Here is a 17,783-nt window from a genome sequence, read left to right on the forward strand (position 1 = left end):
TAAATATATACATACATATATATATAATATATATATATAATACATATATGTATATATATATATATATATATATATATATATATAATACATATATACATATATATATATATATATATATATATATATATATATATATATACTCAAGGTTTCTGTGGTTTATCCATTATACAGTGCTCAATACCGTGGAAAAGCGGGATACATATATATATATATATGCATGTATTTATGTATATATATATATATATATATATATATATATATATATATATATATATATATATATATATATATATATATATATATATATATATATATATATATATATATAATACATATATATATATATATATATATATATATATATATATATATATATATATATATATATATATATATATATACATATATATATATATATATATATACATAAATACATGCATATATATATATATATGTATCCCGCTTTTCCACGGTATTATATATATATATATATATATATATATATATATATATATATATATATATATATATATATATATATATATATATATATATATATATATATATATATATATATATATATATATATATATATATATATATATATATATATATATATATATATATATATATATATGCCTTGGCCTTAAAAAGTAAAAAGAAGACCGATGTTGATAGTGGCTTTCTTCTCATAACAAAAGGCAACTAAAGTCCTGATCTAGTCGGGGTCAAAACACGCGGGGTATTTACAGTAAATGAACCAAGTATGCAAAAAAACAAAAACAAAAGACTGCAGAGTCATGCAGCAAAGAGCAGCTTGCGTGTTTGCTTCAGAAAGGTTTAGCGTCCCTGCCAAGCTTTTAGAGCGCAGCATGGCCCCACTCTGTGCTCTTGATGCTGGCCTTGGCACACGTCCCACATCTAAAATTGTAAAAGCCTACAAATGCAAATCAATATCATCTGGACCTCTTATAGATGAAGTGCACACTCCCATGGAACTCTGCTGGTGATACAGCACATTTCTCTCAGCCTGGCCAGAACTGGATATCTAATGGAGGACTATTCATGAAGTGACGAGCGATAACTACTCAACAACAATGTGTAAAACGGGGGCCGTAGTACCTCTCAAGTTGTACGCTGCCAAATTATTTTTAGTGTATTTACGTTTTATTGTTCATAACCAGCCTCGCCTACCTTGTCAATACCTCTACAAACTTGTCCTATTCGTTTTTTGCCACGTTTGTGATGTGTTTCTATATATTTAATGTTTTATGATTCGTAACCAGCCCCTCAGGCCTGGTTTATGTTATTCATGTTTTACAGTTTTTATGTTATTCATACAATCCACATTTTGTGTTATTAATGCATGAAACTGGTATGGAAGTGTAGCTCCTCCTCTGAATGCAAGTGCTCCTACAGCAGGATTTGTATTATTTTTGGTATATTACCGTTTTTTGTGTTATTAACGTCTTGTTATTCATCTCCACCTTGTCAAAACCTCCCCAAACTTGTCACATTCATTTGTGCTGCAAAATGTTTTTGTCAAACTATTATGGTTTTTATCTATTTAATGTTTTATGATCCGTAACCAGCCCCTCAGGCCTGGTTTATGTAATTAACGTTTTACAGTTTATGTTATTAATACAATCCACATTTTGTGTTATTAATGCATGAAACTGGTATGGAAGTGTAGCTCCTCCTCTGAATGCAAGTGCTCCTACAGCAGGATTTTCATTTTTGTTTGGCCTATTATTGTTTTTGTGTTATTAACGTGTTGTTATTCATGACCAGTCGCCCCACCTTGTCAAAACCTCACCAAACTTGTCACATTCATTTGTGCTGCAAAATGTTTTTGTCAAACTATTATAGTTTCTATATATTTAATGTTTTGTGATCCATAACCAGCCCCTCAGGCCTGGTTTATGTTATTAACATTTTACAGTTTTTATGTTATTAATACAATCGACATTTTGTGTTATTAATGCATGAAACTGGTATGGAAGTGTAGCTCCTCCTCTGAATGCAAGTGCTCCTACAGCAGGATTTGTATTATTTTTGGTGTATTACCGTTTTTGTGTTATTAACTTCTTGTTATTCATCTCCACCTTGTCAAAACCTCCCCTAACTTGTCACATTCATTGGTGCTGCAAAATGTTTTGTCAAATTATTATGGTTTTTATTTATTTGATGTTTTATGATCCATAACCAGCCCCTCAGGCCTGGTTTATGTTATTAACGTTTTACAGTTTTTATGTTATTAATACAATCCACATTTTGTGTTAATAATGCATGAAACTGGTATCTAAACAGTGTAGCTCCTCCTCTAAATGCAAGTGCTCCTACAGCAGGATTTGTATTATTTTTGGTATATTACCGTTTTTGTGTTATAAACGTCTTGTTATTCATCTCCACCTTGTCAAAACCTCCCCAAACTTGTCACATTCATTTGTGCTGCAAAATGTTTTTGTCAAACTATTATAGTTTCTATATATTTAATGTTTTATGATCCATAACCAGCCCCTCAGGCCTGGTTTATGTTAACGTTTTACAGTTTTTATGTTATTAATACAATCCACATTTTGTGTTATTAATGCATGAAACTGGTATCTAAACATGGAAGTGTAGCTCCTCCTCTGAATGCAAGTGCTCCTACAGCAGGATTTGTATTATTTTTGGTATATTACCGTTTTTGTGTTATTAACGTCTTGTTATTCATCTCCACCTTGTCAAAACCTCCCCTAACTTGTCACATTCATATGTGCTGCAAAATGTTTTTGTCAAACTATTATAGTTTTTATCTATTTAATGTTTTATGATCCATAACCAGCCCCTCAGGCCTGGTTTATGTTATTAACATTTTACATTTTTTTATGTTATTAATACAATCCACAATTTGTTTTATTAATGCATGAAACTGGTATGGAAGTGTAGCTCCTCCTCTGAATGCAAGTGCTCCTACAGCAGGATTTGTATTATTTTTGGTACATTACCGTTTTTGTGTTATTAACGTGTTGTTATTCATCTCCACCTTGTCAAAACCTCCCCTAACTTGTCACATTCATTTGTGCTGCAAAATGTTTTTGTCAAACTATTATGGTTTTTATCTATTTAACGTTTTATGATCCATAACCAGCCCCTCAGGCCTGGTCTATGTTATTAATGTTTTACAGTTTTTATGTTAACACAATCCACATTTTGTGTTAATAATGCATGAAACTGTCGTCTAAAACTGGTATCTAAACATGGAAGTGTAGCGCCTCCTCTGAATGCAAGTGCTCCTACAGCAGGAATACAAATTCTGTATTCCTACAAAATACAAAAATCTGGCAAGACACGAACACACTTGAGGTATGTTTTCTTGATCATAATTAAAAGTGTGTTCATGTCCTTTTTGTGTTGAGCTGTTTAAAAAAAAGCATAACATTTAAAAACATTTAAGCAAAGTTTTACTATCCATCCATCCATCCATTTTCTACCGCGGGGGTGCTGGAGCCTACCTCAGCTGCATTCGGGCGGAAGGCGGGGTACACCCCTGGACAAGTCGCCACGTCATCGCAGGGCTAAAGTTTTACTAGTCATGGTAATAAAAACTTGAAAATTATCTGTTTTGGGTACACTTATTAATAAAATTATATTCATTTGCGATCAATCATGATTAATTTTTGAGTTAACTATGAACAAACTTTGATTGTTGCGATTCAATACTTAAATCGTTCGGCAGCCCTAATTTTGGTACAGTTCTTCATAGTCTTCTGAGCTTCTCTGAAAGCACGTTTTTTATATTTAAGAAATGTTCTTGAACCTTGTCAAACTCACCAAAACGTCTAACATTGATTTGTGCTGCCACATTTTTTAGTCAAGCTATTATCTTTTTATTGTTATTAACTTTTTATGATTCATAACCAGCCCTCCCACCTTGTCACGATCTCCCCAAACTTCTTTCAATCGTTTTTTTGGCAAGTTTGTGCTGGAATTTTTTTTTCTATTTATTATAGTTTTTATGTTATTAACGTTTAATGGGGCTGGTTATGAATCATGAAACCATAATAACAAAAAAAAAAAAAAACAGTAATATTTAGACAAAAAAAAAATTGAGACACGTTTGGGGAGATTCTGACAAGGTAAAAGGGCCAACTTCACACAGGTGTGTATCCTCCACAGAACCAGCATCCTTTGAAGTGGACTTTAGTTTTTAGTCTAATTCTCAAATTTCCCAGAATTCGAGGTTTTCCGGGACATTTTTCCCATTCAAAATTAATTGGCCATTTTTCAAACTTCCACCATTTCCACATTTTTCAACCGATTCAAGCCATTTCACTTTCAACACATTCCACCATCCTGGAAATGTGAACTACTCTTTTTCCAAGTTCAAAAAAATTCCAGGATTTTCTATGATCCCTGTTTTTCCAAAGCCCTATTTCCACCCTTTTTTTTTCTGGCGACTACTCCTTCCACATTTTTCAACGCATTTCAACCATTCCACTGTCAAAACATTCCTCTTAATCAGGACAAAAAACAAAGTGTTTTTTTGAACTGGAAAAATTCCTGGTTTTCCCGAAATTCCCGGAATTCCGTGATACCATTTCTCAAATCAACATGTTGCTACTTCAACATTTCTCGACCAATTTGAAAATTTTGAACACCAACCATTTCAACTCATTCAGACCATTCAAGTTTTTTTTTTTACCATTCTCATAAAAATTCCCGCGTTTCCCAAAATTCCAAAATTTGGGGAAATTTTCATTAAAATCAATGGGACATTCTTCAAAGTTCCACAACTCCCACATGTTTCACCCGATTCAAACCGTTCCAACTTCAAACTTAAAAAAATTCCCAAATTTCCCAGAATTTCAGGTTTTCCGGGACATTTTTCCCATTCAAAATGAATTGGCCATTTTTCAAACTTCCACCATTTCCACATTTTTCAACCGATTCAAACCATTCCACCTTCAACACATTCCACCATCCTGGAAATGTAAAGTACCTTTTTTCCAAGTTCAAAACAATTCCAGGATTTTCCATGATTCCTGATTTTCCAAATCCCTATTTCCACCCTTTTTTCTGGCGACTTCTCCTTGCACATTTTTAAACGCATTTTCAACCGATTCAAACCATTTCACCTTCAACACATTCCACCATCCTGTATATGTGAACTACTCTCTTTCCAAGTTCAAAAAAATTCCAGGATTTTCTATGATTCTTGTTTTTCCAAAGCTTTTGTCAGAGTTACACATTCAACGAGATGAGGCAATTCCTGAAGGAATTGCGTGTGAATGCTTCAATGCTGAAGTTGAATTGAAATCCTGGAATTTTTTTGTAGAATGGTTGAAGTAGAGCACACAATTCCCAAACAGGCTGAATATTTTGAAATTGGAACATTTTGAATCAGATGAAAAATGTGGGAGTTGTGGAACTTTGAAGAATGTCCCATTAATTTCAATGGGAAATTCCTAAAATTTGGGAATTTCGGGAAAAGCGGGAATTTTTTTGAAAATGGTAAAAAAAACTTGAATGGTCCGAATGAGTTGAAATGGTTGGTGTTAAAAATGTTCTAATTGGTCGAGAAATGTTGAAGTCTTAACATGTTGAATTGAAAAATGGTAATACAGAATTACTGGAATTTCGGGAAAACCAGGAATTGTTCCAGTTAAAAAAACCACGTAATTTTTTTTTCTGATTAAGAGGAATGTTTTGACGGTGGAACGGTTGAAATGCGTTGAAAAATGTGCAAGGAGTAGTCGCCAGAAAAAAAAGGGTGGAAATAGGGCTTTGGAAAACCAAAAATCATAGAAAATCCTGGAATTTTTTTGAACTTGAAAAAAGGGTAGTTTACATTTCCAGGATGGTGGAATGTGTTGAAGGTGGAATGGTTTGAATCGGTTGAAAAATGTAGAAATGGTGGAAGTTTGAAAAATTCATTTTTGAATGGGAAAAATGTCCTGGAAAAGCTGGAATTCTGAGAAATTTGGGAATTTTTTGAAGTTGAAACGGTTTGAATCGGGTGAAACATGTGGGAGTTGTGGAACTTTGAAGAATGTCCCATTGATTTTAATGAAAATTTCCCCAAATTTTAGAATTTTGGGAAAAGCGGGAATTTTTATGAAAATGGTAAAAAAAAACCTTGAATGGTCTGAATGACTTGAAATGGTTGGTGTTCAAAATTTTCAAATTGGTCGAGAAATGTTGAAGTAGTAACATGTTGAATTGAGAAATGGTATTACGGAATTCCTGGAATTTTGGGAAAACCGGGAATTTTTCCAGTTCAAAAAAACACTTTGTTTTTTTTCCTGATTAAGAGGAATGTTTTGACGGTGGAATGGTTGAAATGCGTTGAAAAATGTGCAAGGAGTAGTCGCCAGGAAAAAAGGGTGGAAATAGGGCTTTGGAAAAACAGGAATCATAGAAAATCCTGGAATTTTTTTTAAATTGGAAAAAAGGGTAGTTCACATTTCCAGGATGGTGGAATGTGTTGAAGGTGGAATGGTTTGAATCGGTTGAAAAATGTGGAAATGGTGGCAGTTTGAAAAATGGCCAATTCATTTTGAATGGGGAAAATGTCCCGGAAATTCTGGGAAATCTGGGAATTTTTTGAAGTTTGAAGTCAGAACACAACACAAACAGAACACATGTTTTTAAGAGAGATTTAAAAACAGGAAGAAAGAAGGCCTGTCTAACACTAAGAGGTAGGTCGTTCCAGAGCTTGGGAGCAGCAGCGGCGAAAGCTCTGTCACCTCTAAGTCGAAGAAGTTTAGTAAGTAGATGCATTTTGGTGTAGAAAACCATAGTTTTGGAATGCTTTGGAGCGTTCACACAATAACACAAATGTCCACTGCAGAGGACACTGGCTCTCAGGAGGACATTAGGCAGCATAAAACAAATCTTCAGAAGTGATGCAACAGTTGGGACTTACCCAGTGATGATGATCTCCGGGTAGGTGTGCGAGCCTAACGTCCACATTCCCCCGCTAACCGGCCACTCCTGGCATGGTAACAGACAACAGACAGTGTTGCTTTCAAACTGAATCACAATTATGACAAAATAACTGTCACGTTTGTTTGGCACTGGATCAAAACTATGAAAACGGATATGTTGTTTTCAGTGCTGATACAGATACCGATTATTGGTCGTCAAGGAAACCGATAACCGATATTTGGAGCGGATGTTAAATTGCGGTAAAATGTTGATTTAAACATGAATAACATATGTCAGAAAACAGCTGGACAAGTCTTCAGGTTGTTTGTTTTAACATTATTTATTTTTTTTATAAATAGTTCGACTGCGTTAGCACTTATAATAACAATATCACTAATACTTGTTAATATTCAAGTCCAAAAAGTTTTTTATTTCTTTTATTGGGTTTTGGGGCAGAATAGAGGACCTCCCATTGGCTTGGCTGTGAGCAGACTTTTATTTACGTTTATTTACAAGTTAGAATATATAAAAAAAAAAAACAGTTTGTCATCATGTCTTTTATAATGATTGTGAACGGCAGGCAAAAATCCCCAAAAGTGAAGTTCCCCTTTAATTTAACCTCTTAAGGCCCAAGCTGGTTTTTTTACATGTTTTTTTTAATTTTATTTCTCTTTGCTATTTGGGCTTATTGGACCCTAATTAGAATACAAACTAAGAATCATCTTTTGATATGATGTACTTAGTCCATAAGTACACAAACGTGTACTTCATGTTTAGTGACATGCTCATTCTTATTTTTACACTTTTTTTTTTTCAAAATTCCATTGTATGTTATACTCTTCTGACACCACCAGATGGCAGTATAAGTGTCCACATAAGTGGCCATAAGACCCCAATCCAGTAGTGTACACAATTTTGGAAATAAGAGCTAAAAGGTTGGCTACTAAGCCTTTTAAAGTAATAATTTTTCTTTTTTTTTTATAAAAAAATACTGGTATCATGTGTATATTATATCTGCTGATGTTGTTGTGTTGTGTGTGTGTATATATATATATATATATATATATATATATATATATATATATATAGTACAGGCCAACAGTTTGGACACAGCTTCTCCTCATTCAATGTGTTTACTTTATTTTCATGACTATTTACATCAGGGGTCCCCAAACTTTTTGACTCAGGGGCCGCATTGGGTAAAAAAAATTTGGCCGGGGGCCAGGATCAACATTTAACATGGTCACGTTATCGATGGGAAAATTCATTTTTAGACAATATGATTTGCCTGAGCGACTAGGAGACACCAAGAGTAACAAGCGGTAGAAAATGGATTACAAAGGAAAGATTTAAAAAAAAAAAACTTGGGACTTCCTGTGGGCCGGATATTGGACATTACATTGTAGATTGTCACATCAAAACTATGAATGAACACACGTGGAATTATGAACTTCACAAAAAAATGGTGAAATAACTGAAAACATGTTTTATATTCGAGTTTCTTCAAAATAGCCACCCTTTGCTCTGATTACTGTTTTGTACACTCTTGGCATTCTCTCCATGAGCTTCCAGCACACCTGTGAAGTGACAACCATTTCAGGTGACTACCTCTTGAAGCTCATGGAGAGAATGCCAAGAGTGTGCAAAGCAGTAATCGGAGCAAAGGGTGGCTATTTTGAAGAAACTGGAATATAAAACATGTTTTCAGTTATTTCACCTTTTTTTGTTAAGTACATAACTCCACATGTGTTCATTCATAGTTTTGATGTGACAATCTACAATGTAAATAGTCATGAAAATAAATAAAGAAAACACATTGAATGAGAAAGTGTCCAAACTTTTGGCCTTTATATATGTATATAAACCATTTTAAAAAGTGCAATACCAATATACTGTATGTCGAATATAGGCACCCCCCGTCGAAATGAATAAGCTAAAATGATAGTAGTCTACCTTTTGACTGTAGCCAGTCTTCTTGTGTTTAGCTCCAATGGAGTAGAGGACAGGGATGATGTCCGGAGGGCAGTCTGCAAAATAAGCGGTGCAGGTAACGGGAGACTCGTGGACGTCCATAGGGTATGGGTTCTCGAAGACCGGGAAGCTGCAGGACATGAATGGATCATTAACTCAACTGCCTGTATTGCACCAGTTCCAGTTCTAATCAGTCCGGTCCCTCCGAGGGTTCTGGGAGACACGGTAGCGTCTCCTCAGACAACTTCGCTCTTTATCCGTGAAATACCTACTTGCTCTGCGTCAGATCCACCACGATCAAATCTTTTTCTAGCAGCACCACCACTGCAAAAGGATCCTGGACCTCTGAAAGACACAAAGAGAATTTTTGTGCATTTTTTTTTTACATCTGTTTGCCAAAAGCTTGCCCTAGTTGTCATTATGGTTGCACCAAAAAAAAGTCCATTCCCATCTGTGGAAGTCGCTTCCTAGCAGCTCCACCAGAGCCAAGTGTGCAGGTTTTAACAAAGTTTTAATGTTTTTAACAAGATCTTTCCAAAAATGTTTTTCAGCAATATCGTGACGTTGCAGTCACTCCCAATCCTCTCTCTTCCTCTGCTCTCCCGGCCGCTTACTTTTAAAGACAACAGATGATTAGATTAACACGTGCCACCTGTGAAATCTAATCACCTGCCAGCTGTGTCTCGCCGTCAGCACATCCCCCTCACATGTCCTCAGTACCATGGACAGCGGCGGTGACTTTTCCTCCTGCAAGCAGCGCTGACTACACCTCCCCCCACACAACATCCAAATCGCGTTTTTTTACTCATCCCGATTCTAATTTTCTAAAATCGATTAAAAAAACAACTTTAAAAAATAGTTTTTTTTAGAAAAATGCATTTTTGCTAAGATGTTTTTAGGCCATCTCCGTGCAAGCAGACGAAGCTTTGGGAACCTGTTTTGGAAATGCTTCATTGCATCACGTTGAATCGAGAGTCGATTCTGAATTGAATCGGAATGGATTTGCTAGGTGCCCAAAGATGCACACCCGTAGTTTTCATTGACCATCTTGGTAACAAACGAGTCGGACTTGTTTACATCGAGTGCCGCTTGACCGTATTTTCCGGAAAAAACATTTTTTCCCCCTCAAAACTCGACAGTGCGCCTTATAACCCGGTGCGCCCAATGTACGGAATAATTCTGGTTTTGCTTACCGACCTCGAAGCCATTTTAATTCGGTACATGGTGTAATGATAAGTGTGACCGGTAGATGGCAGTCCCACATAAGAGATAGGTGCAGACTGCAATATGACTCAATTAACAACACCAACAGTTTATATGTTCCATTGAAAATATAGAACATTACACACGGCGCTCAAAAATCCATCAACATGTTTTAGTAGGACTTTGGTAAGCTATGAAGCCCCACCGCTTGATGGATTGTACTATGCTTCAACATAGGAGTATTATTATGGTGTGTGTATAAGGTAAGACATATAATCTGGCGTTTTGTTTGGTAATATTATGCAAAAGCAACTTTTCTTACCTTCTGGTACCTGCTGATCTGTATTTGGGATCTGCATAAATCCTGAAAAATTGCGTGCATCCGTAGTCGATAAGCTTCTTCTTTTTCTCTATCTTCTTGTTATGGGACATTCATCCTCCGCTGTTGCCATTTCTAATATAAAGTAGTGTAAAGTTCTTACTTATATCTGTCAGTAAACTCGCCATGAAAGCACTAAAACATACCGGTGTTGTGAGTCTACATTATTCACCCGAGGAACTTTAGTTATTAGAGAGTTCCGGTCGGACGGTTTTTCACGGGACACATTTCTGCTGCTCCGTTATTGGTTGAAGTAAAGTCTGAATGTCATTAAAACAGTTAGCGCCATCTTGTGACACTTCTTCCACTCCCGTCCTCGCACGCTACACCGCTACAACAAAGACAGCGGGGAGAAGACGCTGTCGAAGGTGAGCCACGTAAATAAGACCGCCTACAAAAGCGACTGTCAGAAAGCGGCTTGAAGATGATCCGTAAAACATCATCTATGCAACATTTTGAGCAAAGAACCACCGTTACATGTTATGTAGACCACAAGGAAGTCTTTTACATTTAGAAAACAATTATAATAATAGGACTTCTTTAATGCGCCTTATAGTCCGGTGCGCCTTATATATGAACAATTATCAAAAATAGACCATTCATCGACAGTGCGCCTTATGGTCCGGAAAATTCGGTACATAAACACAAATGTGAGAAAATAAATAAATGTGCCTCAGGATACTATTACACACTTGCATTTGATTAGTATATATATTTGAAGTACATTGTAAGAACAAAATAAATGTTATGCAAGAAACCTGGCAGCATTTTGCCTTAATATACACGGTGGATTTCACAGCATATTACTGTAAAAATCACGGTAAAATTCTGGTGACTGGACAGTTTTTTTTAACGAAAACTTCTTCATAAATATTCCCTTTCAAGACTCTTGAACGCATCATAATTAAATTATCCCCTCAACGCCCCCCAAAATGGATTAACTCGCTGGAATAAGAAAGACAATATAACATGCATCCATAAACGTGGACGCATGTGGAAAAGTGCAATATATTTATCTGTACAGTAATCTATGTATTTATTTATATATATTTATATATATTTATTTATTTTATATATATATTTATATATTATTTATGTATATTTATTTATTTTATATATATATTTATATATTATTTATATATATTTATCTATTTATTTATATATGCACCTTATTGCTTTTTTTTTATTTATCCTGCACTACCATGAGCTTACGTAACGAAAATTTTATTAATTCTTACCTGTGCTGTAAAGTTCAAATTTGAATGACAATAAAAAGGAAGTCTAAGTCTAAATTTGTAGTTTGTAGAGTGTATTACTTTGTATAGAAAACAGCGTTTCTCAAGGTAAAATTCTGGTGACTAAACTGCCGATAATATGTAAATTATTTGCCGCTCGCCATCATTTAAAAATGTACCCCCACCCCCACCACCCACGCTACGTGTTAGGTATCATTTATCTATCCAATTGTTATAAGTACACCTCTGCTTAACATTGTATCCTTACTAACATTAAAGGAAAATCAAAGAAATATAGATCAATGTACAACAAACAATATTTTTTTTATTAACATTGATTTTTAATCTGCAATAGAAAAAATATAAAATGCATAATTTTGCCTGAAATAAAAAAAATATATATTTTGACCAACTTGAGCCAATTGGTACTGAAAAAGTAAGTTCAATAAACACAATAAATAAGAATAAATTATAAAAAACATTAACTCAGGAGCACAACCTATTAAAACATTTTAGCCTACAAAACAAAAATTATTAAAATTATTTTGCTGATTTTGTGTTTTTTTTTTAAAATAAAAATGAAGTCGGGATTAATGGTTAAAATTAGCACATTTTGTAGTGCACAGCTTTTCGAACTGGGGTTTGAAGCACGATACTGATAAAGCATATTCCCCGGATAGGATAGAATAGAGATAATTGATGATTTGATAAATAATGAGTAATTACTTTAGGTTCCTCCAAGCAAGCTCCATCCTCTCCCAGATATTCCAAACACGCCCGATGTACTCACCGTTATTATAAGGAGTATCGCAGAGGGTAATGAACTCGACTATGGGAAAATCCATCTCCAAAACGGTAATGGCCTTGCCGTGCATGATGGTCAACGTAGGCCGCCGCCCCGCCTTGTCGTACGAAAGACCTCCGGAGAAGATGACGAAAGGCTCACTGTGGAACAGAAACAAAAGTTCCACATTGTTTGGAACTAACCCTGCCAAATATTCTCATTCAAAACAAAACAAACCGACCTGTTCCTCGAGGTCTTGTAATCCACTTTGAGTATGGGTTTACATGATTCCTTCTTGCCATCTTTCTGGATTTTACCTGCAGCACACAACATAATCAACACAACCCATCCATACTTCATCAATATCTATCAGTAGTAGCGCTTAGCATCTGACATTTAAGACTGAATTACTGAGGGCCAAATGGGCCAACATTAAATACATAAATACACGTTTAAATAATAACTTAAATGTGCCAACAATGTATTTCATTAATTATCATTGAAATTACATTCATAAACGTGTTATTAAATATATTTACTTATTTAATGGAAGTTAGTGTAATAATTTAATTATTAACTCCATTATTTCATGATTTAACTAATTATTTCACATTTTAATTATCGATTTAATTAATTTAATTAAAGACACATTTAATGTATTATTAAACAAAAAATGATTAATATAATTGTGTCTTTAAATACTTACTTAAATGCGTGATTAATTAATTACATTCATAAATGTGTTAATAAATGTGTCATTAAGCTGTTTAATGTACATTAATGTAATTATTTAATAATATAATTATTCATTTCATGACTTGTTTAATTATTTCACAATTTAATTTATTATTGATTTGGTTATTTTACGGTTCAATTAATTCATGAAAAATATATTTGAGTATTTATACATTTATTTATTAATTTATTGAATTTTGTCCAATTTCCCCAGTAAATAAAAGTTAAAAACATAACAAATAATTAATTAAATCATGATATGATACAACGTAATTTTACATTACATAAATAAATGCGCGTTTACGTATTTAATTCCAATTATATTAAATTAATGACACAGTTATGTATTTAATTCAATTATATTAAATTAATGACTCAGTTATGTATTTAATTCCAATTATATTAAATTAATGACACATTTACATCATTATTGAAATATTTATTTACTTATTTTGTCCCATTTGGCCTTCCATACTTAATATCAGTTTCTTTGGAGATTACCAGGAAATGAACGCCTGAGAGTCCACACAAACATTTAGAAAGTATTTATCGTCAATAAAAGCTCGAGATATGGTTTGAGTTAAATCACCAGAAAACCACTTGACTCTGCAAGCGTCCCGTTAAATTACAGTAGCGTAGCAGGCCCAATCATTCATCAAAAACTAGGCAGAGGTTTTATTGACCATTTATATTTTATATTGTTGGCCACTGTTACATTTCACCATCTACGGTCCGTAATATCATCAAAAGGTTCAGAGAATCTAAAGAAATCACTGCATGTAAGCGATGATATTACGGACCTTCCAACCCTCAGGCGGTACTGCATCAAAAAGCGACATCCGTGTGTAAAGGATATCACCACGTGGGCTCAGGAACACTTCAGAAAACCACCGTCGGTAACTACAGTCGGCCGCTACATCTGTAAGTGCAAGTTAAAACTCTACTATGTAAATTTATCAACAACACCCAGGGTTTGTAAATCAAATCTGTGAGGGGGGGTGTTGGCCACACACGTGAGGTGCATTGGACATTGTTGAGACCGGCAAAGTGCACAAGTAGTCTTTTCAAGGCGTCAGCGTGACTGACAGGTCTCTGCCGGAGCTCACGGCGAGACTCGTGGGCAGAACAGACAACAAAAAAGGGGGTCTGCTTTTTTTTTTTTTTTGCACAGAACACTACAAAGAGAATGGGGAGGTGTGACGGCACACCAGCAGTGAGGATATTTATCATTGGAGCAAAGACAGTTTTGTGTTTTATTACCTTTGCTGAGAAGTTGATTAAACTGGGGGCCATTTTACAATATTTGCTATATAAACCGAGACTTTTTCAATTAATTATCAGGGTAGGGTTTTTCATTTTTGTCGGCACAGAATAAATAAAAACAATATCATATTTTTGTGTTCAAATGGTGTCATTTCTGCTGGACTAGAGGAAGTGTAGCTTGTTGTTGTTGTTGTTGTTGTTGTTGTTGTTGTTGTTGTTGTTGTTGTTTTCCCTCACCATGTGGAAAGGTGACCTGCACGGGCTTGGAGGTGTTCCTGAGGTTCCACACGGTCAGGCTGCCGTCCGAGTGGCTGCACATGAACTGCTTGCCTTCGTGGTGCCAGCTGGCAGAGTGGATCGCCTGCAACAAAGAAAATAAAATGACTCTTAAAGGGGCAACTGCACTTTTTTGGGGTGGAATTTTGCCTCAAGAACACATGTTTTTCCTATTTTTATGCATTCTAAATCGTAAAATACGGCAAGTACGAGGCGGCTAGCAAAGCAGCTTACTATTCCGTCCATAAAACATCCCAAAAAAACCCGCCAACAGTACTCCATTTACGTCTCGTAACCAAGTATTAGCGATATTGTTATTATAAGGGCTAACGCAGAGGAACTATTTTTAGTGAGCTAACTAGCTTACGCTGCTATATTGACATACTGAGCTGCTGCATCGCCTCTGAGTTGGTGAAAGTTAATTCTAGATTATAAATCATGTCTCTCACCTGGGTGGGAGAAGGTGTTTGGACATAAACCGAGAAATAGGTCAACTTTGACATCCGACGTAGACCCGGAAATGGCGAGAAAGACAGCATTATGAGGAATATTTCATTTAAACCGGAAGATATAAACATCCCATCAGTCGGCATCCCAGTGAGAGCAGACATTGTACAGTAAGTGGTTATTGTATTATGTTTGCAGTCTGTATATCTTGTTTAGCACTTTTCTACTTGCTGGATCTGCAAACTACAAACTTGTGGCTCGTCCTCCTTATACTCAGGCTCAAAAATATATGTTTCTGGATCATCATTTGTCCCAAAGTAGTCTTTGTTGTCTCTCATGAAGTCTGCCATGATTAGTAGTGTTGTTGTTGTTGAAGGGAAAAACAGAGATGACGAGAAAAACACACAAAGGCGCTCGTTTTGCGTTTACTAAGATTAATACTTCATCTAAATGAGAAAATATAAACATCCCATTGAGAGCAGACATTGTACAGTAAGTGTTTTATTAGGTTTGTATATCTTGTATAGCACTTAGCAATACTGCTACATGATGCTTAGTGTTTGACTAAAGCTGCATCTGTTTAGCACACAGCTTCTAACACTTGTAGATCGTCCTCCTTATACTCAGGCTCAAAAATATATGTTTCTGGATCATTATGTGTCCCAAAGTAGTCTTTGTTGTCTCTCATGAAGTCTGCCATGATTAGTAGTGTTGTTGTTGTTGAAGGGAAAAACGGATATGGCGAGAAAGACACACAAAGGCGCTCGTTTTGCGTTTTTCCCAAGGACTAAGATTAATTCTTCATCTATATGGGAAAATAAAAACATCCCATCAACTGGCATCCCAGTGAGAGCAGACATTGAACAGTAAGTGATTATGTATTACGTTCGCAGTCTGTATATCTTGTTCAGCACTTTTCTACTTGCTGGACCTGCTTATCACTACAAACTTGTAGATCATCCTCCTTATACTCAGGCTCAAAAATATTCTGAATCATCATTTGTCCCAAAGTAGTCCTTGTTGTCTCTCATGAAGTCTGCCATGGTTAGTAGTGTTGTTGTTGTTGAAGGGGAAAACGGATATGGCGAGAAAGACACACAAAGGCGCTCGTTTTGCGTTTTTCCTGAGGACTGAGATTAATTCTTCATCTAAATGAGAAAATATAAACATCCCAGTGAGAGCAGACATTGTACAGTACGTGATTATTGTATTATTATGTGATTATATGTATTATGTCACTCAGCTTCTAAAACTTGTAGATCATCCTCCTTATACTCAGGCTCAAAAATATATGTTTCTGGATCATTATATGTCCCAAAGTAGTCTTTGTTGTCTCTCATGAAGTCTGCCATGATTAGTAGTGTTGTTGTTGTTGAAGGGAAAAACGGATATGGCGAGAAAGACACACAAAGGCGCTCGTTTTGCGTTTTTCCTATGGACTGAGATTAATTCTTCATCTAAATGAGAAAATATAAACATCCCAGTGAGCGCAGACATTGTAGAGTAAGTGATTATTGTATTATGTTCGCAGTCTGTATATCTCGTTTAGCACTTTTCTACTTGCTGGATCTGCTTATTACTCAGCTTCTAAAACTTGTAGATCATCTTCATTATATTCAGGCTCAAAAATATATGTTTCTGGATCATCATTTGTCCCAAAGTAGTCTTTGTTGTCTCTCATGAAGTCTGCCATGATTAGTAGTGTTGTTGTTGTTGAAGGGAAAAACGGATATGGCGAGAAAGACACACAAAGGCGCTCCTTTTGCGTTTTTCCAAAGGACTGAGATTAATTCTTCATCTAAATGAGAAAATATAACCATCCCGTCAGTCTTTATCCCAGTGAGAGCAGATATTGTACAGTAAGTGTTGTATTATGTTTGTATATGTTGTTTAGCACTTAGCAATACTGCTAAATGATGCTTAGTGTTTGACTAAAGCTGCATCTGTTTAGCACACAGCTTCTAAAACTTGTAGATCGTCCTCCTTATACTCAGGCTCAAAAATATATATTTCTGGATCATTATATGTCCCAAAGTAGTCTTTGTTGTCTCTCATGAAGTCTGCCATGATTAGTAGTGTTGTTGTTGTTGAAGGGAAAAACGGATATGGCGAGAAAGACACACAAAGGCGCTCGTTTTGCGTTTTTCCTATGGACTGAGATTAATTCTTCATCTAAATGAGAAAATATAACCATCCCGTCAGTCTTTATCCCAGTGAGAGCAGACATTGTACAGTAAGTGTTTTATTATGTTCATATATGTTGTTTAGCACTTAGCAATACTGCTACATGATGCTTAGTGTTTGACTAAAGCTGCATCTGTTTAGCACACAGCTTCTAAAACTTGTAGGTCATCAGATTATCAGTATACTGATAATTGACTTTAAAATGTAATATACAGTACAGCAGTGGTCCCCAACCACCGAGCCGCGGCCCGGTACCGGTCCGCGGACCGATTGGTACCGGGCCACACAAGAATTTATTTATTTTTATTTATTTATTTTTTTAAATTTATTTTTTTAAATTTTTTTTAATGTTTTTTTTATTTTATTTATTTTTTATTTTTTATTTTTATTTTTT

General features: G+C 35.2%; 2 protein-coding genes across 9 annotated transcripts in view; one reads left to right on the top strand and one right to left on the bottom strand.

The window, feature by feature from the left end:
* The window catches only part of stxbp5l (syntaxin binding protein 5L), a 516,749-nt gene that overhangs the window by 225,795 nt on the left and 273,171 nt on the right, over positions 1-17,783 (top strand). The window lies entirely within an intron of this gene.
* Positions 1-17,783, bottom strand: part of LOC133663672 (syntaxin-binding protein 5-like) — a 61,334-nt gene that overhangs the window by 9,499 nt on the left and 34,052 nt on the right. Inside the window, exons 4-9 of the mRNA XM_062068357.1 lie at positions 14,720-14,843; positions 12,726-12,801; positions 12,491-12,645; positions 9,156-9,228; positions 8,866-9,013; positions 6,911-6,978 (exon numbers count right to left, since the gene is read on the bottom strand). Coding sequence (XP_061924341.1) covers positions 6,911-6,978; positions 8,866-9,013; positions 9,156-9,228; positions 12,491-12,645; positions 12,726-12,801; positions 14,720-14,843 — 644 coding nt within the window. The remainder of the gene's footprint in view (positions 1-6,910; positions 6,979-8,865; positions 9,014-9,155; positions 9,229-12,490; positions 12,646-12,725; positions 12,802-14,719; positions 14,844-17,783) is intronic.

The sequence above is a fragment of the Entelurus aequoreus genome, linkage group LG13 (assembly GCF_033978785.1).
Source record: "Entelurus aequoreus isolate RoL-2023_Sb linkage group LG13, RoL_Eaeq_v1.1, whole genome shotgun sequence".
Lineage (NCBI taxonomy): Eukaryota > Metazoa > Chordata > Actinopteri > Syngnathiformes > Syngnathidae > Entelurus > Entelurus aequoreus.